The 25,420-nt window shown below is 41.3% G+C and overlaps 1 protein-coding gene across 1 annotated transcript in view; it reads right to left on the reverse strand.

The window, feature by feature from the left end:
* Nucleotides 1-6,519: 6,519 nt before the first annotated feature.
* LOC124277884 overlaps nucleotides 6,520-25,420 on the reverse strand; it is a 90,949-nt gene continuing 72,048 nt past the window's right edge. Inside the window, exon 4 of the mRNA XM_046713611.1 lies at nucleotides 6,520-10,791. Coding sequence (XP_046569567.1) covers nucleotides 8,053-10,743 — 2,691 coding nt within the window. The 5' untranslated portion in view covers nucleotides 10,744-10,791 and the 3' untranslated portion in view covers nucleotides 6,520-8,052. The remainder of the gene's footprint in view (nucleotides 10,792-25,420) is intronic.

Raw genomic sequence — 25,420 nt, forward strand, 5'->3', positions numbered from 1 at the left:
CATAGATATTGGAACAAATTAGTGATACCTAGCATTCCAAGGGTTGCTCTATGTGCTATTCTTCCACAGATAACCACGGTTTTGCCCTATGTATTTGAAAATTGAATTGGAGACCAATTGTTATCTTATTGGATATATTCCTGATTCAAGACACAAATTATTTTATCTCATGGTGCATAGTTCTTCAATGGAAATGTTCCGTTTAGCCAAAAGTTGTTTTTGGGTCACTGACAAAACATGCTCGTTCTAGCATCAATGTCTTTCCCTGCTGCACTGGTTGCTGGTAAATTGGTAAATGCAGATTTGAGGGATACTCACTGTCTCTCAATCATATTATTTTCCCTTCCATCCATCCCTCTCTGTAATGCAGATGCCTTAAATGAAGTCTAGATTGCCCTCAGGTTCTGAATCTCCCACCTTCCTTGAGCTCTTTTTCATTTTAAATGGAGTTCTTTGTTGCCAACAGAATTATTTATTTTCCGAGACTAAGCGTTAGCCTAAGAGCAATCCTTGTAACACACACCATTCTGTGATGTCCTGTATCACAACATAATGTCCATATTCAGTAGGCAATGAAACATAATATAATCTATGTACAAACAAATACATTCATCTGAATCTTATACAGAAATTCATAGCTACAATAAATTAATATTATCAAAGAAATTAGTATGTGAGTTCCAATGGCACAGAGTCAACATGGGAGTAGCTAACAAAGCAGCTGAGCTGAGCTGGATATTTTCCCTATACAAATGTACTGCTCACAAAATGTAGGGGATATTGAAGTTAAACAGCGGCAAAAACACAGGAATGTCGATTTCTCAGGGTACTTTATGTAGGTTTAAGGATAACCATTGGCCCACCTTAGCATGTTGCACATTGACCACCAGGTGCCCTGAGATCTGAAAACATTCGACCCAAACCCACCGGGGTTGGGTATGAAAAATCACTCCATGTTTCACACGTGCAACGTTGAGCGTTGCGTCAAGGTTCCCCTTTGACTTAACGGTGGCAATCATCATGTCTGGTGACGCCCATGTGAACGCCACCAGCCAGCTGCCATGATTCCACATGATCGATATGGAAGGGGGTCTTTTATGGTGTGGGGTGGGATCACAATGACGGGCAGGACCGATCTCGAAACCTGCCAAGGGAGAGTGGCTGGTGTCTACTACCGTGACTATATCATTACGCCACACGTACTGCTGTTTTCACGCTGCCACGGACACGGATTCATTTTCCATGATGATAACGCCAGGGCTCACCGTGCTTGCATTGTCCTTGACCATCTCCGGCAGCACCAAATCCAAATTCTTCCATGGTCAGCGATGTCCCCCGACCTCTCCCCCATAGAGCATGTGTGGGATATGCTCGGACAACGAGTGCAGGGGGCGGCATCCCCATGTCAGGACTTGGCAGAACTGGGCATGGCACTCCAAGAGGAATGGCAGTGGATTCCTCAAGTTGACATTGGTCACCTTATTAGGATTATTAGACTTTGGTGTCATGTTTGTTTGGTAGCTAATGATGGGCCAACCCGTTCTGAACCAGTTTGTGACATTTGGGTTATCACCGATGGTGAACTTGACATTGTCTACAAAGAACATCTGTATCGTTATCAAAGTTAATTTGTTGAAAACTGTTGCTAGACATCCTTATTTCCACATGAACACTGTTTCCCAATGACAATTAAACATACGGTTGCTTTTGTTTCTCTCATCTTTTCATTATCCCCTACTTTTTGTGAGCAGTATATATATCATAACTAAAGGCAGACAAATATAAATGAATGATTACACATGAGCCTCATAATTACATAAATTATGTTGGAAATGAATGTCTGAAAAGACGGACCATTTACCACACATTGTGTTCTGTGAGAGATAATTTCCTGTTTTATGCTGATACCTTCACAGATTGTGCAGTTAGACACTGGTTAGATGTGTTACTGATTATCTCATTAAAATTTTCTTGTAAGTATTTATCAATTCAAGAACATATTCTGAAAGATGCATGCAATGAATCATTCTTTGTGTACATAAAATTATTCCATACGCTTGATGTGTTTGGTTTTTGGAAGCCAAAAGGCAGGTGATATATTTCTCACTTCACAGTTCATGGAAGACTTGTATTCAGATTAATTTTAATTTCCTGCAATCAGTCAAAGTAAAAGTGGAAGTGGGACATCCTTGTCAATGTTATGTTCAAATATAATTTTGAATTGTCAGTCAGTGTCTCACTGTTAGTCAGTGTCTCAGGAAATTAGTTCATGTTGTCAGAGGAGTTTACCACTACAAAAAATGTGGGGAGATTACTCTCTTACATAAATATCAGCTAAAGATTTTGTTTAACACAACTCTGCAATATTCTGAACTAGACAGTCCACTGACTGCAGTGCAGTGACAACATTAATGAAAACTCAGCATTTGAACATTTTCACATCACTATATGGCTGAAATAATCCTGATGTGATATATTTTATTTACAGTTTACTTAGTAATTCAGGGGCCATATCAGCAGGGCATTCATAATGTTACTTACAAGTATCTTAGTGCTAGGGACATTTTGTTCAGGTCCCAGGTAATTAAACATGAGAAAAGATACCATAACATTAATTTGTCCTTATTCTGACTCATGCTATATTGCTTATTTCCCTTTCCCTTTCGATAGTTACCTGGAAGCTTGAATCCCTTATTTCCCAAGAACAGTCAAAATTCACTCGCTCATGTGTAGCCCCACTTTCCCGCCTAAAGCCGCCTCACGTGACCTGAGCCATGCTCTAATCATTCTCTCCTTCAAGCGGACGGTTGGGCGGTTTCCTGGTCCCTTTTATGGCTTACATCAGTTATTCTTTCAGCCAGATTTCTAAATTAAGGGGCCATGAATTGTATTTTAGGACCTAATGTTATCATAATGATGTATATTTTTGCGTGAATTACTGTTAATTTCTGGGATTTTCTCACTCCATTTCAGGTGACTGTTTCTACATGGTGGCATGTAAACAATGCAGGTTACACATATCAGCTCCCTGTGTGTTCTTGCGTTAACGCATTGTGTTCTCTTGCCTCACATAATTATTGAGCACATTTATCAGAATTTCCATTTAATACATTTTTTGTTATCCTGTATATGCAAGACTATGGAAAAACTTAGGCGTGACAGCCGGGTCACTGCTGACAAGGGTGTTGGCATGTCATCTGATCGTGAGTTGTGTCCTCAAGCATCATCTGGGAATGCCAGCATTCCTTTGTCTGCTGAGTTTTTGGAATCCCCCCTTTGGGATTATTCCAGTCAGCAACTCCTCTTAGGGAGGGGTCTGATTCCGTGCGCACACACGGGATGAAGCAGACGATTCGTCGTATGCGCAGCCACCTGTTCTCGAACAAGAAGGCTTTGTGAGGCCCTCGCAGCAGACGACTACTACAGGTTTCACGAACCCTTCCAAGCAGAATCGTCACGCAGTAGCTACATCGGCCAGGCAGTCGACACAACCCAGCACATCCACTGTTCAAGTAGGGTTCGCTATCAGCCAGCCTGCATCAGCATAGTCATGCTGTTCATCAGTCCGAGAATGGGTTTGTGAACCCTTCTACGCAGCCAATCACTCGTTGCCAACATTCACAAACGTTACTAAGTCGTTGTCTTCGCTGAATCCTCTCAACAAATCGTCTACTACCATGGCACATCAGCCTTCGGATGCTTTGGCGCAGTCCTTTAATCAGCAAGACTTTGTGGACCAGATTACCAGGAAGGTAGTCTTGGCGATGCAGCAACAGTTATCTACGTAACTCCAGCATCCTCTACACCAACAGCATCCATCGCGGACTCTATCCTGGACGACGACGTACAGGAGTATCTGGACGCAATAATCTATACTGACACTGTGATAGTATCCTTGGTTGCAGATGTCTTGCCGATATATCTTCACCAACTCGGGGGAGACCTACTGCATCTGAGATGATGACCTCGACACTTTGACGATTCCTCCAAAGAAGCCAACCAGAGAACCTGAAGATGGCCTTCACGAAGGCTACGAGGGCCCAAGGGCAGCAAACCCCATCGTTTAGCGCCAGGAACTTCCCACTTCACAATATGGAACCATTCCTCAAGGTTCCGGAGGTATATGATGACTACTCAGCAACTCCAAGTCAGTTATAGAGTCGACAACAAGAACTTGACGCAACTCGACACGACTACTAGAAGGGCGTTTTTGATAGCGTCATCTGTCAGATGTCCAGAGGGGTGGCCCAAGACACTAAGGACAAGATGATGATCATGTCCGTGCAGACTATGAACAACGTGTACAGGCAGACTACTCAAGGTAACCAGAGAAGAGGTATCCGACATCCCAGGGTGGCAGATCTCAAGGTTTTCGTCGCTCTTCTGATAACCTCAGAGGTCACTCCCCCCCCGAGGTCTCTCCTCCATCAACTTTCGGCCATCCCGTTACTGAAGTTAAGGTTCGGAACGAATGGTCTGTTCCACCCCCAGCCGTTCCTGTACAACGATTAACCGTGGGTGGACGTCTAGGCTACTACTGAAAGAACTGGGGACGACTACATCGTTCAAGTGCTGCACGAAGGGTATAAGATACAGCTCAAGCCAACGCCTCCTCTCACTGTCAACCCGCAGGTGCACAAATACCCCGAGGTCCAACGCATCAAGTTGACCAAGGCCATTGACTGGTTGCTCGCAAAGAACGCTGTAGAGATGCTGGATCAACGCTGTCTCATCCCTGGCTTCTACTCTCCAATTTTCCTGGTACCAAAAAAAGAACTCCAAAGAGAAGTTCCGCCTCATCTACAACATGAAGCATTTCAACCTAAACTACTTGCTGAGACCAGACAAGTTCAAGATGCTGCGTTTACCACAACTGCGACATGTCATCAGACCTAACGACTACATAGCCAGCATCGATCTACAAGACGCCTACCTGCACATCCCCATACATCCGGCCTCGAGGAAGAATCTACGATTCCTGTATCAAGGGCAGCACTTGTTACTTGTTACAGCACTATTTACACAAGCCCATCGTTGCGTATCTACATCAGCAGGGAGTTCGCAGCGCTTTCTACCAAGACAACAGCATCCAGGCGCATCAACTAGCAGATCAACTCAGACGTCAGCTGCAGTTTACAATCCACCTTCTGACACAGCTGGGCTGGCTAGTCAACCACATGATTTGGAACTAGAGCCATCAGAGGATCTGCAGTTCCTCCTAATTAGGTTCCAAACTATGGAGAATTGCATCACTGCCCCAGAAGATCGATGCTCAAGTATTCAGACGTTTTTCAGCTGCTCTCAATTCACCACTACTGATAAGAGCGTGGCAGGGTCTACTAGGCCTCCTCACGTCAGCTGAGGCGCTCATGCGCAGAGGAATATTGCAGTTACGACTGCTACAACGCTTCTTCGGACCTCTTCTCAACAGCCTGCAGAAGGTTTCCATCCCACAGCACCTGAAGTAGTATCTACTTTGGTGGACGGACAAGTTGAATGTCTGCGACAGAACCTATTTGCAAGAGCAAGCCTACAACCTTCATCTCTTCATCTCCGGACGCTTCTGTATAAGGATTGGGAGCGCACTGCAACGAAAAGTTAGCATCAGGAACTTGGTCACCAACAGAGAGGGCTCTGCACATAAACCAGCTGGGCACACCTGCTGAGGAACCAGTTCCTTATGATCCATACTGACAACTCAACAGTGACCTTTTTGATAAATCTACAAGGCTCAACGAGATCAGCGCCTCATCTAGAACTGACGTTCCATCTCTTCAACCTAGCAGACGACCTCAACCTACGTCTTAGCAGATGCGTTTTCCAGACTGGTTTGGCCATCACCCACAGAGTCGATGCTACAGCCGGAAGCACTACAGCTGCTGACCAAAGATCATGGCCGTCCCCTCATAGATCTGTTTGCTACATGCTTCAATCACCAGATTGCGATGTTTGTCTCACAGGTACCAGATCCTCAAGCCTGAGCTATGGATGTTCTAGCACATACCATGGGAGAGACTGAACGCCTACACATACCCGCCGTCGATCCTGTTACCACAAGTTCTACACAAGATCGCCAAGTCCTACGACAGATTTCGGTCATGCCTTGCAGGCCAGCGAGAACCTGGCTTCTAGCCCTAATACAGCTCCTGGGAGAACCAACGCTGCATCTACCAGATTGGCCAAATCAACTGTTCCCCCCCCTCACACAAGGCAACCTCAAAGCAAGCCAGGAGGGCTCCAGCTACACTCATGGAACGTATTACGCACTGCCTGAAGTTCTGACCAGTTTGCTGCATGCATGGGGTTTTCAGCTGTGAAAGCTTTACATTAACAAGTAGCAGAGTACATGTGTTACCTGAGAGCTACTAGATACCTAAAGGGATCTACAATCAGCTCCGTACTCACCATGAATACGGGAGTCAAGCTCACCAAAGTATCTGAACTCATCGCTCTACTGAGGTCATTCAAGCTTGAAGACCAGCAGCAGAAGTTTAGAGTTCCAGCCTGGGACCTCAAAGTAGTGCTGCAACATCTTACCAGCGACCACTACGAGCCACTGAGACACACTACTTGAACTTCTGAGCTGCTAACTCATGCTGCAGTCCACCTGGGTTTTAGATGAGACTTCATCAGCTACCAGGTCAACCAGATAGACAACTCCTCATCCCAGCATTATTAACGATCCCTGAACCAGATGATACACAAGACCTGTCCCTGTACACGGTCAGAGCCTTGCAGATCTACCTTGAACGGACTGCTACAAGGAGGAGGAAGTTCAAGCGTCTCTTCATCCTACTATCACCCGCCATGACTGTAGAAGTCTCCTGAACAAACATCTCGTTTTGGATCAGAATTGTTATCCTACGAGCCTACAAAGCAGGAGGGCTGGATCCTCCCAGAGCCTTCAACCCACACAAAGATAGCTCATTAGCCTCAACACTCGACCAATTGCTCTTTATCATCCACCATGGAAGGCTGTTTCTGGAAGTCGGACACAGTGTTTGCAAACCATTATCTTCGAGATATCGCTGCAGAAGATGTATCCGGGATCCACCAGTTCGGGCCCCTTGTAGGAGCGCAACAACTCACGATTCCAGACAGATGATGAGAAACTCACTCTTATCACGTTGACTTGTTGATACCAGGCCGTCAGAGAGAGTCCATGTTCCACTGTCTTACAAAATAAGTCAGCGCATGAATGATATAGACTCAACTTTCGGTAATAGTCCTTACCCTTAACATATGGGTCGCGATTCAGTTTCGGTAACAGTCCTTACCTTTACATATGGATCGTTTCAGATAACTAGACAAAGCATACTAGTTTATCTAAAATCCACGAAATCTACACAATTTACTTCTTTTATTGACTTGGGAGAAGGTGGTCCCCCCAATATCATCAGGATGTTTTGGCCACAGAAGAAGCAGTAAGAAGAGTTCCCAGGGGGTATGTGATCAGACGCAATTTTGATCTAACAGTCACAGTAGATCCCGATTGGTGGCTGACCCACTACCATTTCCATCAGATTCGGTAAGCAATACTAAGGAGTATGTAATTTTTATGTTAAAATTGATATTTTATACTTATCCTCTCTCTCTCTGTCTCGCACACGCGCGCACGCGCACGCGCGCACACAACCACGCCATCTCAGCACTGTAGGCCCTTGAGTGGGCATATTCAGGAGAGAGTGATAAGAGCAAGGCTCAGCTCATGTGAATCGTCTTTTGGCGGAAAGAGGGGCTCCACACGGGTGAGTGAATTTTGACTGATCTTAGGAACAATGGGATTTTAAGTAACCGTCAAAAGGGAAATGCTTAAAAATTACATATTGTCATTTCAGAAATATAATACTTCACTGCAAATTATAATTGCCATACCGGTAAATGACAAAATCAGTTGAAAAATGCTGTTAAGTAGCAAATTGAAAGCAACAGAAAACATTTCCATGGTCATTCACCTCTACTAAAGTAGAATCTGTGAGAGGAGGCGTTGGCTTGAGCTGGATCTTATACCAACTAGAATCTGTATTTATTGATGTAACTTGCAATTTATCCTCAGCAAGGAGATTGTGAGCATTCCAGAAATGTTTTCAGTTCACGAAAGTGATCGATGGATTTTTTAATAAAGCAAACTTTGAGCTGGAATTTGTTTTGATCGATCTGATATTTTCGGAAATGGCTAAAGAGACTTAAAACTTCCAACTTGGCAATAGGGGATTTGATATCTAGGAGCTTTTCGAAAAGAATTGCATATACCTTCATCCAGAGATCTTTACCAAGTCCTTGGTTGTCAAGTCCTGCCATCATATCTTTGAGAAAGTTTGCTTTATTCACATATATAAACGTGTCTGTGACAACATGACGACTGTGTTTTTTCTGCACATACCTTTTGTCCTCAAGAAGTTGCAAGATCTCCTCACACTTCTCAGGATATGTCTCCTTAAGCTGTGCCTCCATTTCATCACCAGTTTCCATTGACCTATCTTTTACCTTGTCCCTTACCGCCAAAACATACACGATCCCTCTTTCTTTAAAGAGCCTCATGAATCCCTCTTTTGTCATCTCTTCTAACTTTGATTTCATTGCACGCTGATTCTTTTCCATTCCCTCTTTCTTTGCTCGTTTTCCACGGGTGGATTGTGATTTTTGACCTGATATTGTTGTGTTCTCCCTCGTGAAGCGGTCCCACATTTCATCAAGAACAGTTTTGGTCATGTTACCAGTCAGTGCCCTGAAGAGGATATCTGCAGAGTTTCGTATTTGAGATGCGACGACTCTTGTATTGTTATCAAAACCTTCCTTGACATGGATGATGTACGTGTGTGTCTGATTGTACATGATTATGTCAAACATTTCTATGTTGTTAATGAGCATTCGGTCTCCAACTAGGAACCCTGTCTGTGATCCTCTTGTGCTGATGATTTTGTCCAAAAGGATATAAGAGTCATTGTACACACCTTCTGTTAGAGGTGTGTTCATTCTAACAAATATTTGTAGAACCGGTTTCAATTGGTTTTCATCATGTTCATAATCTCTTGGTTGGTATGAGCAGCACACTTTGCCATCTCCACAATTTTCAACTTCGCCAACAGACCTCAAGTGCCTCTTGGTTTTCTTTAGGTCCAAGACCACCTCATTGTTGAGGGAAATATTAGTCAGAAAGTCTTGAAGGGAAGTCAATGCAAATATCTTTGTTTTCAGTGTGCCTTTTGTTTTCCCTGCCCGTGAACAAGTCCAAGGTAATGGCATCAAATTTGCAGAGCTGATAATTTGCTCTTTTATGACAGACTTGAAATTCTCATCCAGCATTTGGAAATATTCCAGTTCAATCTTCAGCCATTTCCCGCACCAAAAGTAGTAAGATTTGGAGTCATATGTGAAATGTGATTGGATGAAGCTGGTGATGGGTTTCTTTCTGCATAGGTTTCCATCAGCTTTGCGCAGGGACATCTTTACATCAGTAGACAGCATGTTTGCAGAAATCTCTTTTTCTGTTAAGACCTCTATAACATCTGTTAACGTTGGTGGAGCCTCGTGCCATGTTCTTATGGGACACCTCTTTGATTCTGTGTCCAGGTAAAGCCTATACTCACATGCATTTAGCCAGACATCAAGATCATCACAAGAAAGCTGCATGTACTCTTCAGATTCTTTATTAAAATAGCTGCTGATTCTTTTGTTTAAGTTTTCTGTAAGTTTGTTGATTGTCTTCTTCTTGCTTTCTTCCTGCACAAAGTCAAACATTGCAAATGTTTTGTCATCTTTTTCAACATTTTGACTTGAACCAAACTGATATGTTGGCTTACCTCCATCAATAGTTGCAAAATGAGAAATTATTTCCTGAATGACAAAAATGCTAGGAAATTTTGTCATGACCTTAACAGACAACTTTGTAATTGCAATGGATGGGGGTTTGATTTCCCAAGTGTTGCAGAACTGGAGGATTGATGCCTTCTTTTTTGGTTTAGCCGTGTACTTGTGGACAACCACGTCTATGACATCCCAAAGGTTGATTGTTCCTCCCCTGCCTGGAATGTATTGTTTCCTCACTTGTGACGTGTCTCCAGTCATATTCCTTGTATCTAGCTCAATTGTTTTTGGCTCCAGAAGTCGTCTTGCTATCTTCTTTGGAAATTCTGGACAGCTTCTCTGATCAACATGTCTGTAAGCCATTCCTGATACAGCAGCAAATATTTCTGGACCATCCACGTCTCTGTAAAAGAAAATCATGTAACTGAATCTTTGATTGTTTGATTGTAATTGTCTTGGTTCTGTGATAGACTCGATGGCAGGCAACATTTGACATTGCATGTATGTTTTGAACTCAAACAGCCTAACACGAAAGCCAGATTCTTGTCCATTTAATCTGTCAGTCACACTTTTTATCAAAACCAGCTCTGTCAATTTTGTCTTTAAATCAGCTTTAGATGGATCCAAAACCGAGTGCTGAGATGTGCCAGGTTCATTGTTGTCCCCTTCTGTTGATTGTGATTTTAAGGTATTAGGGACACCTTCAGAGATCTCGCTCTCTCTCTGGACATCAGATGTCTGCACTTGTGGATTTATTGGTCGATCCGTCATCTTGTTCCTTGATTTGTCTCCTCCATTTGTACTCTTCCTTTCTTTACTTTGCTTTGTAATCTTTGATATAATGTCTTCTGCTGTCATTTCTTTCTCCCCGTCGTAGATTTGTATTTTTAAGATACTGAGTCTCGGGAATGAAAAACTTTGTTTGTTGCCCGGCATATGTCCTGGTGTTTCGGAAGCCCCGAGATCCCTGTCATGTTGGCTGTGCTGAAAAAAGAAGAAGTTTACAATGGTCATATGAAATCTTTAATTTTTTAACCCAATATCCTTCTCATGTAGTCATAGGTATAGGTACGTTAGTAATAAAATACCCATTGCTTCAGCCTTGCACTCTTACACAGTGGAATGCTGTCAAAAATGGACCCATGAAGATCAGGTTTAGAATTGGTTTTGAGACACCCCGTTTGTCCTAACTTGCCAGCTAACTTGGGATGACAAATGTCATCGTACTGCATACAACGATGCCCTTCATGTTCAACATTAGATTATCTGGTCCAGACGCAATTATTTGAAGACCGACGCCATATATCTGGAATATATTCGGGGTGCAGTGTTAAACAACAAACTGTTCAAAATGTTATATGAAGGATAGTGCAACTGCACCGGGACAGAAAGTCCTACTTTTATGGACGTGTACCAAATCACATTTTTGAACTGAAATGACCAAGTACAATACATATGGGTGCAGTAGTGGACAACTCTAAATCTGATTCCAACCTCAACAAGTAAAGTTCCTGGGAACAAGCATTAGGTATGTTCTAAGATAAGAAATGCGTAGAGTAAGCAAATTCATCGGTCTTTTAAGGTCGGTCAACAACAGCGCAAAGGGCTTGCCCACTTTTCCAAAAGGGAAGAGCAACTACCGGGCGCTTTCTCTGCTTGCCCTGTAGTCTGGCAAAAACTTTTCTCAACGGTGTTTGCTGGTGAGTGAGTGAGTGAGTTTAGTTTTACGCCGCACTCAGCATATTCTAGCTATATGGCGGCGGTCTGTAAATAATCGAGTCTGGACCAGACAATCCAGTGATCAACAGCATGAGCATCGATCTGCGCAATTGGGAACCGATGACATGTGTCAACCAAGTCAGCGAAACTGACCACCCGATCCCGTTAGTCGCCTCTTACGAGTCGCCTTTTTATGGCAAGCACATGGGTTGCTGAAGACCTATTCTACCCCGGATCTTCACGGGTCTGTTTGCTGGTAGAACAGCCAGGTGTGTGAGCGTCGTGTGATAATCTCATTATTTCTGGTAATGCAATCACGCATGTATGGTCGATTTCACAATTCAATTCATTTATTTTTATTTTCATTTAACCACCATCGGTGGTACAAGAGAAAACAGTACATACAAATTATGCATACAAAAACAAGGTGAAGGATAATTTTGGTTATATTCGGTGAAGTTTCTTTAGTGTTGAGTTGATGATAGATATAAATCTGGAAAGACTGACAATTTTTTTGACGTAAATAATGATTGAAAAGGTGGGAATATAAACGTCTCGTTCGACAGCAAATGCCTTACATCTAAAGATATAGTGAAATTCATCAGCAATCGCTTGGCTTTTACAAAGTTGGCAAGTTCGGAGTTCTCTTGGTATATTAGTCCACCTTTCAGTTTCAACAGGTAGATTGTAATTACAAGATCTGAATCGCAGGATTGGGATAGGAACAGAGCTGGGCATCAAAAGGTATTTTTCGAAGGGTAGATAGTTTTCAGGTATTGGTAATAAGAAGCTTTTGGGCTGCTACGAACACTAACTTGCCAACTTTGGGAAAAAATGAGCTTTCAATATTCTCTCGACCTACATAACAAGGTAATTAGTGCTAACACATAAAAGATTCTGAAATACATAGCTTAAACCACAGTTATTAAGAATCTTCTGTACATAGTTTAACTAGCCGAAATTTACGTTATCAGTTTTACAGAGTATGTAGACGAGTTCGGACATTTTTAGAGGAAGAGTTACTAGTTCTAGCTTGTGCCAATAACTAATCATTCTTTTGTAAATTACAGTATCCAGAGGCTTTCGACCAAGTTCTCCATATAACATAAAACTTGGGAGTGGAGTTTCTAAGTCCAGTTGCCAATTTCAGAAACCTTAGATGAACTTTAGATGAACTAAATTTTCGTATCCCCATACTTCACATCCATAAAGTAGTATTGGTACAATCATCACATCAAATGTTTTTAATTAACAGTCGAGAGGTAAATATATGTTACGAGCTCGTTTCAATAATAAAAACAGCCTTAGTTGCACTGTTTAATAGTTGTTTTATAGCGTTGTTCAATTTCCTGTTTCTATGAAAGTTGATACCAAGATAGGTATAAGAATCAACTTGTTCTATTTCATGATTACCAAGAGAAAAAGAGTAATTAGATTTAGATGCGAGACCTCCGCCAAATATGACGACTTTATTTTATGAGACGTTAACGTTAAGCTTCCATTGTTGACAATAACTTGCGAAGTTATCTAAAGTATTTTGTAAAAGAACTGCGTTGTCACTCATTAGTACAGTGTCGTCAGCAGATAGCAAGAACAGAAAATACATTTGTCTGTAAAATTATCTAATTTAATGTTGATAGTTATACTCTTTGAACCATGGGATAGTAGGAATTCTTCTTAATCGTTTATAACAATTGAAAACAGTAGCGGTGACAAGTTTTCTCCTTGTCTTACTCCAGAGTGAGTTGAGTTGAGTTGAGTTCGGCTTTACGTCACATCGGCATTATTCCAGCCATATAGTGACGAGAACAAGTCTGCATTAATATACATTGTACGTACAAAGGGGTTTCGTTTCAAAGACACACATTCATTACATTGTCATTTTGGAACAGAGAATGTCATAGCACTAAATTGAAAAGCAGGTAAATTCGTTAGTGACATTACACAGTTACAATTTATGAGATAGATCAACTTCCCTCAGGTAGTTCAGTATCAGATGAGCGCTCACGCTGGAGAACAGATCTTTCAAATCGGTTGCGTGATAATGCGAGTCCCTTGCAGATGTAAAGTCCACACAGTCAAGCAGAATATGCTTGACGGTGAAAGCCTCATCGCAGGAGAGACATATGGGGGGTCCATCCCCATCTGTTTTTAGCAGATAGTCATGTGTAAATCGACTGTGGCCAATACGACATCGTCGTAAAATTACTTCATCACGTCTTGACTGGCAACCCAAGTAGGTATAACCGATTGTTGGCTTCAATTCATGGAGTTTGTTTCTTCCTACTTGAGTGTCCCACCTTTTTTGCATCATGTCCCGAGTATAGCTTCTGATAGTGGGTTTGAAATCACTGTACGGTATTAGCAGTGGAGATAGGGGCTTTTCAAGAGCTGCTTTTGCTGCAGCATCGGCCTTAGTGTTACCTGCTATGCCGACGTGACCCGGCTACCAGCAGAGGACGATGTCATATTGGCCAGTAGAAAGGTCGTTGTACAGTTCTAGTATGTCCAGGATAATTGGGTGACTTGAAGTCACTTTTAGAAGTGCTTGAAGGCAGGATAATGAATCTGTAAAAACGATGAAGTTTTTGGACTGATTTTGCTGTTGAATGTAGGTCAAAGCTGAGAAGATAGCTTTGGCTTCAGTGGTGAAAATGGAACTGTTGTCGGGGATCCTAGAGGAGACAGTCTTGGTTCCAATGACTGTAGCGCTGGCAACTTGGCCATCGTCCTTGGATCCGTCTGTGAAAATGGATCTGTGAGTGTTATACTTCGAACGTAACTGGTTGTATTCCTTTTGGAACACCAAGGGATTTGTTTCAGACTTTTTGAGTTTGGTGAGGGTAAGATCGACCTGTGGTTTCACCATTTGCCATGGTGGTGAGGACAGAAGTCGGTATGGTGCAATGATGTTGAGATCAATTTTAGCTGCAGATATGTGTGGTTTGATCCTGATTCCAAGTGGTGGAACCAGGCTTGGCAGTTTAGGAAATAAGTTTTCATAGAGCGGGTCGAAAACACAATTGTATGCTGGATTGGACTCATTTGAACGTAATTTAGTGATATACTGCAGTGAGAGTTTAATGCGGCGTTGTTCAAGGGAAGGTTAGTGACTGAAGAAATAATCAGAGTAGGATTTACTAATGTTAACACATGATTTAATATTATTATACATGTTCTGTACGAGTTGTAGCTATTTTCCATTTATATTATACCTTAACATTTTTTGCCATAGCCCAATTCTCCATACATTGCCAAAGGCTTTTGTAAAGTCAATAAATGCGTAGAAAAGTTTTTTCTTAGACTTCTTAAGTATATGTGTAAGATTGTGAAGAGCAAAAATATTACCGACTGTTGAAAATTGTTTTCTAAATCCTGCTTGAGTAGATGAAAGGATTAAATTTAACTCCAAGAAAGTCGGTAACCTCTTATTAAGGACACTCGTAAACAACTTACCAAAACAACCGAGCATGGTTATTGGTCTGTAAGAGTTAGGGTCTTTTTCATATCCTTTTTTCTTGTACAACGGCTTAACGATGCCAGTTAACCAAGATTCCGGGAAACAGCCTGATGTCAAGACGAGGTTACAAAAACAAACATAAAAGGGACCTAATAAGTCAAACGTGTCAATAAGAAACTCGTTCTCGATGTTATCAATGCCTGGCGATTTATAAGTTTCAGATTACTCACAGCATGTCTGACCTCTTCAATGATAATAATAGCATCAAGCATCGAACTATAATAGTTGTGTTCAATATCGTCAGATTGGACTATGTTACAGAGTTGAGTGGGAATATTAGGATCATTAAGATCTTTGAAAAAATTATAAAAGTCTTCAACAGCGGGATATCTGCTTGCAATGTTACAATGTTTCGGATCTTCCAATATTCCTTTGGTGAATAAATCTGATCGTTTCTCAGTTTAGACGAGATATCGGTTCTATGTCATTTAAAGTTGTGTGTTCATACACTTTTTATACTTTTTTTATTACCTACGAGGGCGAACATATAGGGGTTCATATTTTTCATACGATACCCTAGGGTAAAATATCACTTTGTCATGGTGACGTGACGTCATGAACAATGCTATGACGTTGCGTTCTACATGTGGCAACAGCGGGTAGACAGCTTATGTTTGAAAGTAGATTTGGGTTATTTCCTTCAATGTGACGACTTCGGTACTAAACAGAATATTATAATCGTGCCCACATTATACTATGTTTACGAAACTCATGCCTAAATATCGGTATATCCCTCGCTCTCGCTCGGGAAATACCAACATTTAGGCACTCGTGTCGTAAACATAGTATGACATGGACACTCATATAATATCCTCTATGAATGGAATTTATAATAAAAACATGTCAAAGGTGATTTTTACTTTCTATGGGTTTTTCTTGCTTAAGTGTAATATTTTCTATATGTCTTCCATTTACTGTAAAACCAAGGATTGCTTTAATCTTTGGAATAGGTGTAAAATGATTATGACCTACATACTGTTGTTCAACCCTGAACGCTTGCACACTGCAATTCGCACACCTGACTGTTCTACCAGCAAGTGGTTCATGAAAATTCAAAATTCACAATGCACAATTAAAACACAAGCATTCGGTAAATATTTACGGAAATCGTGTAATCCATAATTTTAATAAAAACAAGTATTTCAAAGCAGACCAAAATGACTTTGGGAACAGATCAGCTAATCAGAATGCAGGAATTACTATCATGACAACGGAAATGAATTAGTGTAAACATAAGTTGAAAACTACGTGTAGGGTTATATCTTTAAAATATGCGGCTCCATTTTTTTTCTCAATTTGAAGTGAATGAGACAAAAATTTATCGGGAATATTCCCGTCATGTCGTCAGTTTTATATTTTAAGGCGGATGCAGTTAGAATATAAAATTAGTCGTGACCAAAATATGAACAAGCAGTTGTCACTAAGGTGACATAATCCCCCGCCGCAAATTATCAAATCAAACTTAAAAAGTAATGAAAATGAAGGTCGTAGTTTAAATGTCAACAAAAACATGACCAGTCAACCCCTCTTGATCTTGCTCTGTGGCAGTTCAAAAGCACAAATATTTTCAAGACTCAATTTGACCTTGACATGAATATCATGGTGTTTGAAATATGTAAAAAATAGAAAGACATTGCTCATATAAAAAAACATTCAAGAGAAGTCGTGAAAGTCTATGAAGAAAATCCAGTGAACCGTTCTTGAGATATCTTGTGGACAATCTTAACATACTGAAATCTTTAAAGTGTCGCTGTGACCTTGAAAATTACGTGAAGGTCACCAAAATCGACTGGGTTCTGCGCATTCCCCAGATAAAGTGTGATGTCAAATATGAAAGAAATGCAGAGAATAGTTCTTGAGGTATCACGCTGGCAAGCTTAACATGCGGGTTAACATGCTAAAATCTTCAAAGTGTCGCTGTGACCTTGAAAATTATGTGAAGGTCACCAAAATCGACTGGGCCCTCGCATTCCCTAGATGAAGCTTGGAACTATGAAGAAAATCCAGTGAACGGTTTTTGAGATGTCTTGCTGACAAGGGTAAATCGTTAAAGTCCTCTTGTGACATTGAAATGACTGGGACCTTTCTTATAATGTGATGAACCTAGGTACCAAGTATGAAAAGAATCTAGTTAATGGCTCTTAAGTTAATCCAATTCGTACGGACGGACGGAGCCTATTCTAATTATTACCTGTGATTCTGCAGGTGTGTTAGCTGAGTCCCCTTCGTCTGAAACAGAAACAAGACAAAAATAACTTCACTTTGTATTCATGGTGAGCGGGGTAGCTAGTGTTCCTGCAATTTTCTGTGAGCAATATCTGATCGATTCAATAAAGGGTTAAAGTTCCCGGAGTCTTCTACACTAACACTCCGACACTGACCCCGGTAACCACGGCCGAATTGCGGTCATCGGTGCTGGACAACGCACTATACATTTACTACAGAAAAATCCGAGAAATTAGAATTTTTTCATAGCACTTTCATCGATACTATGGCAAAATATAAGTCACTAGGACAACGCCCACCATTACTTTTAGCGCCCGAAAACGTTATTTAAGCAGTTTTGAGACACGAAAATCGTCACCTTGGGCAAAATGTAAAGAATAACCCACACTTCATTTTCAACAGTGACGTGTGTTGATATTTCGTATCAGCTCGCTATTGTCATGAAATCATACTCATAAAACGTTGATCTAACGACCATTAATAATTAACTTTAATTTAATGACGAATATATCGCTGATCATGTCCGGTATCTTCCATTGCTGCAGATGTTCTGTTTGTTTGTTTTGGGGTTTTTTTTACAAATAAATACACCATTCAGCCACACATTCATACAGTAAGTGAAATAAGCAAAAATAAAACTAATTCATATGGTCAATATTTACTCCTGAAAAAGATTTTCATAATGTTTCCATTTGTGATGTTATTCCTGAAACTTTGCTTTGCTATACTATCTATTTTTTTCCATCTTGCGGTAATAATTCAATTCTTTTTGAAATACGGATAAATGTGGTATTCGATTTGTAAGTTTACATTTATAGATATGAATTTTAGCTAGTAAAATTATCAAGTCAAATAAAGCATCACTGTGGAAGGATTCTGAGATACCAAATAATACTACATCACAATGGAGTACAATTCTGGTAGCATGAGAACATTTCAACTTGATCCACTGAGAAATATTTCCAAAAAGATTCTCTTTTTGTACATCCCCAAAACAGATGGAGTATTCATTCCGGTTCGGATTTACAAAATGTACATAGATTGCTATATGAATTAACAAGATTCAACTTAAGTAAGTATAATTCTGTGTAGTAGCCTGTACTGCATTCATCTTAACTTTGGATCAGATGTAGTTTTAAATGCTTTGATGAATATGTTTGACCAGTTCTGTCTTACTAATATTTCTTCTTCCCATTTTTCAATTATCTTTAGATTTTCTTCAGTATGTGTCATAACAAAATGATATTGTTTCGAACCTCTTTTACTAGAAAGCAACCGAGTAATACAAAGATTCTGTAATCTATCTCCATCTATAAAGTTACCTTTGTCAAGTTTCAATCTCTTTAAATAAACATTGGTAGATCTCGATCCTTGAAAAAGCAAACAAATAATCTTGCCAATTTATCACAAAACTGTTGAAGAGACATAAAGTCTCCATCTGCATTCAACAAGCAGCCAATATTAGTAATATCTTTTTCATAAAATATTTGCTATTTTATTAATACCCGGTAGTTATATTCTTATTTAACAGAAGTACTCCTCATACTAGCTGGTCTATGGTCACTGCTGTATGTAGCAAAAGGTGCCATGCAATCTTTCCAAAACATATTTGGAGTATCATTTGATAACATTAATGGATAATCATTTCCAAAAAGTGCCAAATTGTGAAAATTTGGAACCGTAGTAAGTATCAGGTGTTTCCTCTTTTTGTCAAAATCATCATTAGTCAAATTCCTTATCCATGTCAACTTCAGTGCATCAAAGTAGGCAAATACATTAATCATTCCTAACCCTCACTCTGCAGCACGTTTAGAAGCAACAGTTCCTTTAATTGTATCATCTTTTTTTATCCCAAAGGAAACTAAAAAGAATATTATTTAGCTTTTTAAGGAAGTCTCCATGTGGATTTGGAAGAGTAAGAAAAAGGAAGTTTAACTTTGAAACTAGTAATGACTTAATAATAGCTATTTTCCCCAATGGAGTAATAATTCTTTTCATCTATTGTTTAATTATTTGTTCAGTTTCATATATTCTACTTGCAAAGTTTTATCATCTTATCATTGCCAACTGAGGATATATTACCTAGAATTCTAAACATTTCAGGACCCGTCAATGGCCAGATGTGGTCTATATTTAACCTGACAATGTTGGGTTTTTTTTAACCTGTCCAAAGAACCTGTGATTTGTCTTAATTAATCCCCAGTCCAGAAATGCTAGCAAATAAGTCTAATATATCAATGCTTTTTTAGATTCATCATGAATAAAATCCGTGTCATCTGCATATTGTGCAATCAAGTACTCTATATCATGATCTTTTATGCCTTTTATATGTTTTTTAAGAGCAATATAGGTTATCAAGCGAGTGTGTTTTGGGATGGTTAATATCCTGCATTATGAATAAACATTGTATTTAGCGAGCCTTGGCGAGCTAAATACATAGTGTTTATTCCTAATGCAGGATATTAACCATCCCAAAACACACGAATGTGATAACCTATTTCTCATACAATGTCATTTTTGCTTTATAATTTTTAAAAAATGCGATTTCAGATGCCACAAATCATGAAACTAAACTTCGTGGAATGTCTATGGCGTCACAAATATGTGCGGAGTAATACGTTACGTCACAAGCCCGGAGACATCATTTTCTCCTGATCACTCAAGTGACTGCATTAGATCATCTAGTTCCCAGTAAGCTTTTATGCTAAAGCACGTACTGTTGTCAACAAATCTAAGCTTACGTTTGAGAAATAAGAACAAACTCGCGTGGAACTTCAGAAACCTTCAATTAACCTTTTGAACAACAAAATACGCTTTAATGTTCGCGTGACATTGTGCACCTGGATACTTATGCCGTTCTCTCGCTAACAATGACAGTTGGTCGCGGAACTGATGTTGGTATCTTCGTAAGCCTATGAATTTCTATCTTCGCTTTGTAATCTACTCCATCTATCATAACCAGGCATGAATTTTCTGGGATCAGAGCACTGGCAGTACCGTAACCACGGCCGTCAATCCGGACACGACCGCCGACCCTTGACGCCATGTTTGTTTACACTTTAAAAGTAGTCCCTGAAATTTGCATATGTCCGCTCTAATTTGCATCGATATCCGTTTTTATTACAATACTTACTGCTAATATCATGAGTTCATTTCAGTTTGCCCACACTAGCCAAACTTACAAAATACACGAAATTTGTTACCCCAAAACCGGGAAACAAACGTAAAGAATTTCCCAGCCATACGGTTCTAGCGCTTCGCTCGGGGAAACACGGCACTCGTCCGTGGTGGATGACGTCACGCTCTAAATGACGTCACGATCTCTATAAATACGACCGCTAACAATGCAACTTCCTCTTTTCAATTTTGCCTACGACGGAGCCCACCCCTGGTATAGTACCCTAGCAGCCCAGTTTGCTCTATTGGTCAAAGAATCATAATGACACGTACTTCTTTGAAATGTTTTTGGTGTGGAAGCTGGGGGGTGCGGCATTAATCTGAAGGCAGATGATCCGCACCCCTTATGTTTGGCATGCCGCCACTGCTCCTGGTGGACCCAGTTGGAGAGGCGCATTCGAAAGGCGTTGCGGAAACGGGAGCTTCGTTCCAAGTGACTTTCCGAACGCCGTCTCTTAATCAGCTCTTCTTAATCAGCGACGGACCACCGGTCTTTCTCCGACGTGGTGGAGGGTGTAGGGGCCCCCAGGGCCACCTCCCCGCTGCCCGGGACCTCCGGATTCGTCTCGGACGTCACTGACGTCCCAACCGTCTCTTTCCGTGGGGAAGTTAACTGTGCCTCCTCCCCAATCTGCCACCTCCTCCGGTCCGACTGGTGCCAAACGACACCGACCGAATCGTAAAAGGGGGACGAAGCAGTCATCCAACTGAGCCACCCAAGGGCGGCGAGTAAAGTTCGGCGGACCTAAGGGTCTGGGGCCGGCAGGGAAGGCCACAGGTCGTTCCTGACTCCTTCCCCCAAAGACAGAGGTCGTCGGAGCTCCACAGGGAGCCTCCGATACCGGTGTCTATCGGGACCCGGTACCCAGTCCGGCCTCCGTATCAGGGGTAGAATTCCCTATAGCTGGCAGGTTGTCACACTTCCTACCAGCATGGGAAGAGGAGACGCTCGACCCTTGGGCACATTCCGTACTAAGGGTCGGATACTGCATTCAGTTTCACGGCATACCGTACCCGCCGCTAACATGCCACCCTCCTCTGTCTGCCCTCCCCCGGAACAAAAATCAATTGTTGTCGCGTCAAATGGGAGTTTTTCGGAAAAGGGGCAACCGTTCCACTCCCGAATCCCGGGCCGGGATTTTACTCCCGACTGTTCCTAGTCCCCAAAAGAAACGGAGACTGGAGGCCAGTATTAGACCTGTCTCACCTGAACAAGTACACGCTAGTAGAGGCGTTCAAAATGGAAACTCTCACTTCCATGAGAACCTCTCTAAATCAAGGCGACTGGGCTATTTCAATAGACTTTAAAGACGCCTATCTTTACATTCCTATTCACAAAATGTCGAGAAAATCCCCCCGTTTGTTTTCGAGGATCGCGTGTACGATCCATGCATCAAGAGTTCCATGCTCTTCTGTTCGGTCTAGCCTCAGCCCCCTACGTATTCACCCGAGTCATGAAAGCAGTGCTAGCAAGGCTCCATTGCCTGGGTTTCCGGTTTCATGCTAACCTGGACGATTCCCTGGTCGAATCTCCTCTGTGCTTCACAGAGTCAGCAGATTCAGGAACTATTTGTGAAACTAGGGTTTGTAATAAATTTCGAGAAATCGGAACTAGTCCCTTCTAAGAAATTTACTTTTCTCGGGGTGAAATTCGACCTGGCGGAAGCCACTGTGTCTTCCGCCGATCACCGTCTGAACATCTTTGTCACGCTAGCACATATATTGTGCAAGAAAACTTTCGCCACGCCGAGAGAGATTCACTCTCTCCTAGGTCAGATCGAATCAGTTGAGTTGAGTTGAGTTGGGCTTTACGTCACATCGGCATTATTCCAGCCATATAGTGACGAGAACAAGTTTGCATTATTAAAAACATTGTAAGTACATACTCGGAATGAGTTTTATTTCAAGGACATATATTGATTACATTGTCATTTAAAAGCAAAGAAAGGCATAGCATCAAATTTAAAGGCAGGCAATTTGTTAGTCACATTTCATAGTTACAATTTATGGTTGTTACATTTCGCAGTTACAATTTATGATACAGATCAACTTCCCTCAGGTAGTTCACTCTGAGATGAGCGCTCACGCGGGAGAACACATCTTTTAGGTTTGTTGCATCATAATGTGAGTCCCTTGCAGACGATATGTCAACGCATTCAAGCAGAATATGCTTGATGGTGAAAACCTCATCGCAAGAGACACACATGGGGGTCCATCCCCATCCGTTTTCAGCAGATAGTCATGTGTAAATCGACTGTGGCCAATACGACATCGTCGTAAAATTACCTCATCACGTCTTGACTGACAACCCAAGTAGGTATAACCGATTGTTGGCTTCAATTCATGGAGTTTGTTTCTTCCTGCTTTGGCAAAAAAGAGAGCTTTAGGATAAACACAGGCTTGATTGGTGTTATACAGTGGCTGCCATCGTTTGTGGAGACATATAATACGTTCAAGATAAGGTTTAATGTTCATCCTTTCTAGAAGCTGCTTCACTAAGTAGGTTTTCCCACAGGAGGTGGCCCCTGAGACGATCATGGTAAATGGAAGTAGGAGCCTAATTCTTCCCATGACCGGGTAGTACTTTGTGATGAATGTGGTTGCACTGGTTGCATCATAGGTGATGGTACTTGTGGTGGTGGTGGTGGTGGTGGTGCCTGTTGTGGTGGTGCTTGTTGTGGTGGTAGTGGTGGTGGTTGTGGTTGCTGCGTTGCTTGCCTGTGTTGATTCCTGAAATGTCTAAGCATGGCATCCCTTCTGGAAAAAGTCTGATTGCACGCGGGACACGTTGTTGACTACATGGTGGTCCGAGTCTAAATGGCAGGGAACCATGTCTACAGGCTGCTTTTATCTAAAACGTCAACTTCCGTTTCTTCATGGGAATCTGGGAGGAACTTCCAGCTTTAGATCCCCCTTTCTTCTGCATCTGAATCAGAGCCTTAGCCTGTTCGACCACTTGTTGAGTAGGGGTAACAAAATTAATCTTAGGCTGCTCTGTGGTTTCTTTTGGTTTATCTTTCTTCCACTCTGGGTCATACAGTTCCAAATATCGACAGACATCATGGCAGATTTTTCTCCTCCACGCATTATAGAATGATAAGGATCTCCTTTCCCTTCAGCCTGGAGCATGTAAAACCGTGTCCATTTATCGGCATCAGGTACGAAGAGTTTGTATTGTGGATTATTCATGATGAAAACGGGAGCGACTTGAGGTGATGTGTCACTGTTACTGGTCCACGGCTAAATGAAGCTAGATAGCCCTCGTGGACTGTTATATATAGATACCCACAGTTTGAATTGACCTTTCATGGCTTGATGTAGCTTTCAACATCACTGCCAGATCTCTAAGTGCATTGACAAACTGTGGTTTCAAAACAAATGCGACGATAGGCATGAAAGTGGAAAAATGACTCTTCCACATACTGTCTGTCGTCCAAAGGGGGTGAACTATTCTTCGTAACACCACTAGATAGTTATTTCTATCATCTTTCCTCATATCGAGTCACTGGTAATCTTCCCTTTAATAAACTATTGATAATACTATTGACGGTAAGAATCTGATCTCTGTTCATTTCTAAGATATCTTGTCGAATCTCCTCAATGTCTTGAAACATTAACATGAACCTTAAAAATTCGTAATGTTTCAACACGTACCTAGCCATAATAATTCTAGCAAACAAGCTCTTATCGTGGTTGTGATCTCAATGAGATTAGTATTTGAGTAAACCTGTATTTATACATCGACAAAAGATTATACATAGACAACCAATGCATATTTATACTCTTAACATTGATTTATTTCTAATATTCACACATTTTACATTACACTCTTGGTTGCAAATCCACATGACTACCCCAGCGGCCCATATTTTTCTGAGGTACTCCCACCAGGGCCAAAATACGGACAGTCTGGAGACCATTTTTCAGGGATCGTCATCTACTTCCCTGTTCTTGAGAACGAGACCACATTGAAAACACTTGCAAGTGTCCCCTCTGATTAAGTACACAAATCCTGCCTGGGCCATGCGACTAGGACTCTGTTTCATCTGCACTGGCCAGTCCTTAAACGAATCGAGTCTTTTCTGGAATGAAGCCCATTCAGTACTGATTGCACAGCAATCGAGTGTCTTGTCGAGTGGGTAATGTCCACACAGATCCATGATATCCCAGAGCAGTGGTAACATGTCCACACAGTACAGTGTCTAAACCAAGAATGGCTTTACATCCAACGACTGTAGTCGCTAGGGTTACAGAAGGAACCCACGCTTGTCATAAGAGGCGACTAACGGCATGTGAGTAACCTATGTGTCACATGATGTCAAATAAGTGTCATAAACATGGACAAAAAATGGCTTTTTTATGTTTGCAATTTGAGAGTAAAGTTTTAAAATGTTGAGTAACAGTATTGGAAAGGTTTACAGGAGAACAGGTTTGTTTTCTTATTCAGTAATATATATGACAAATGCTAAATCATTTCATCAGTGTACAACAAAACTACTTGAGATATTCAGTGACCATCAGTCCTCAACTGCTTACTATTTCCTGTCTTTAATTCTGGTCAGACACTTTCCACATAACGCAAGTTGACCATTTGTCAGCATACATTCAACATCATATTGAGTATTGACAATTATCCATGCCATGTACTCATGATTACAGTCTGACCTTTAAACAGCGGAAGCTGACCGTTTGTGACACTACACCATGCTGAAAATAATCAACAACTTGAGCCGGCTAACTTTGCGAGCACAGGAAGCCACACACAACAGGAATCTAAACACATCAACCCTCCCAGGTCCGCACCAACTGTCACCTACTTGGACGTATCTGTACACGCATAAGCATAAGTGATACAAATGACAGAATTGAATACTTAAAATGGTGGTCAGATTTAATGACTTGACCACTAAGGTGAACCTGTAGGTCACACACACCTGGGCCGGAAAGGGGAGGGTGGGGTTCAACAATCGA

Source organism: Haliotis rubra, unplaced genomic scaffold (genome assembly GCF_003918875.1).
Source record: "Haliotis rubra isolate DU_JTF1 unplaced genomic scaffold, ASM391887v1 Scf229, whole genome shotgun sequence".
NCBI classification, from domain to species: domain Eukaryota; kingdom Metazoa; phylum Mollusca; class Gastropoda; order Lepetellida; family Haliotidae; genus Haliotis; species Haliotis rubra.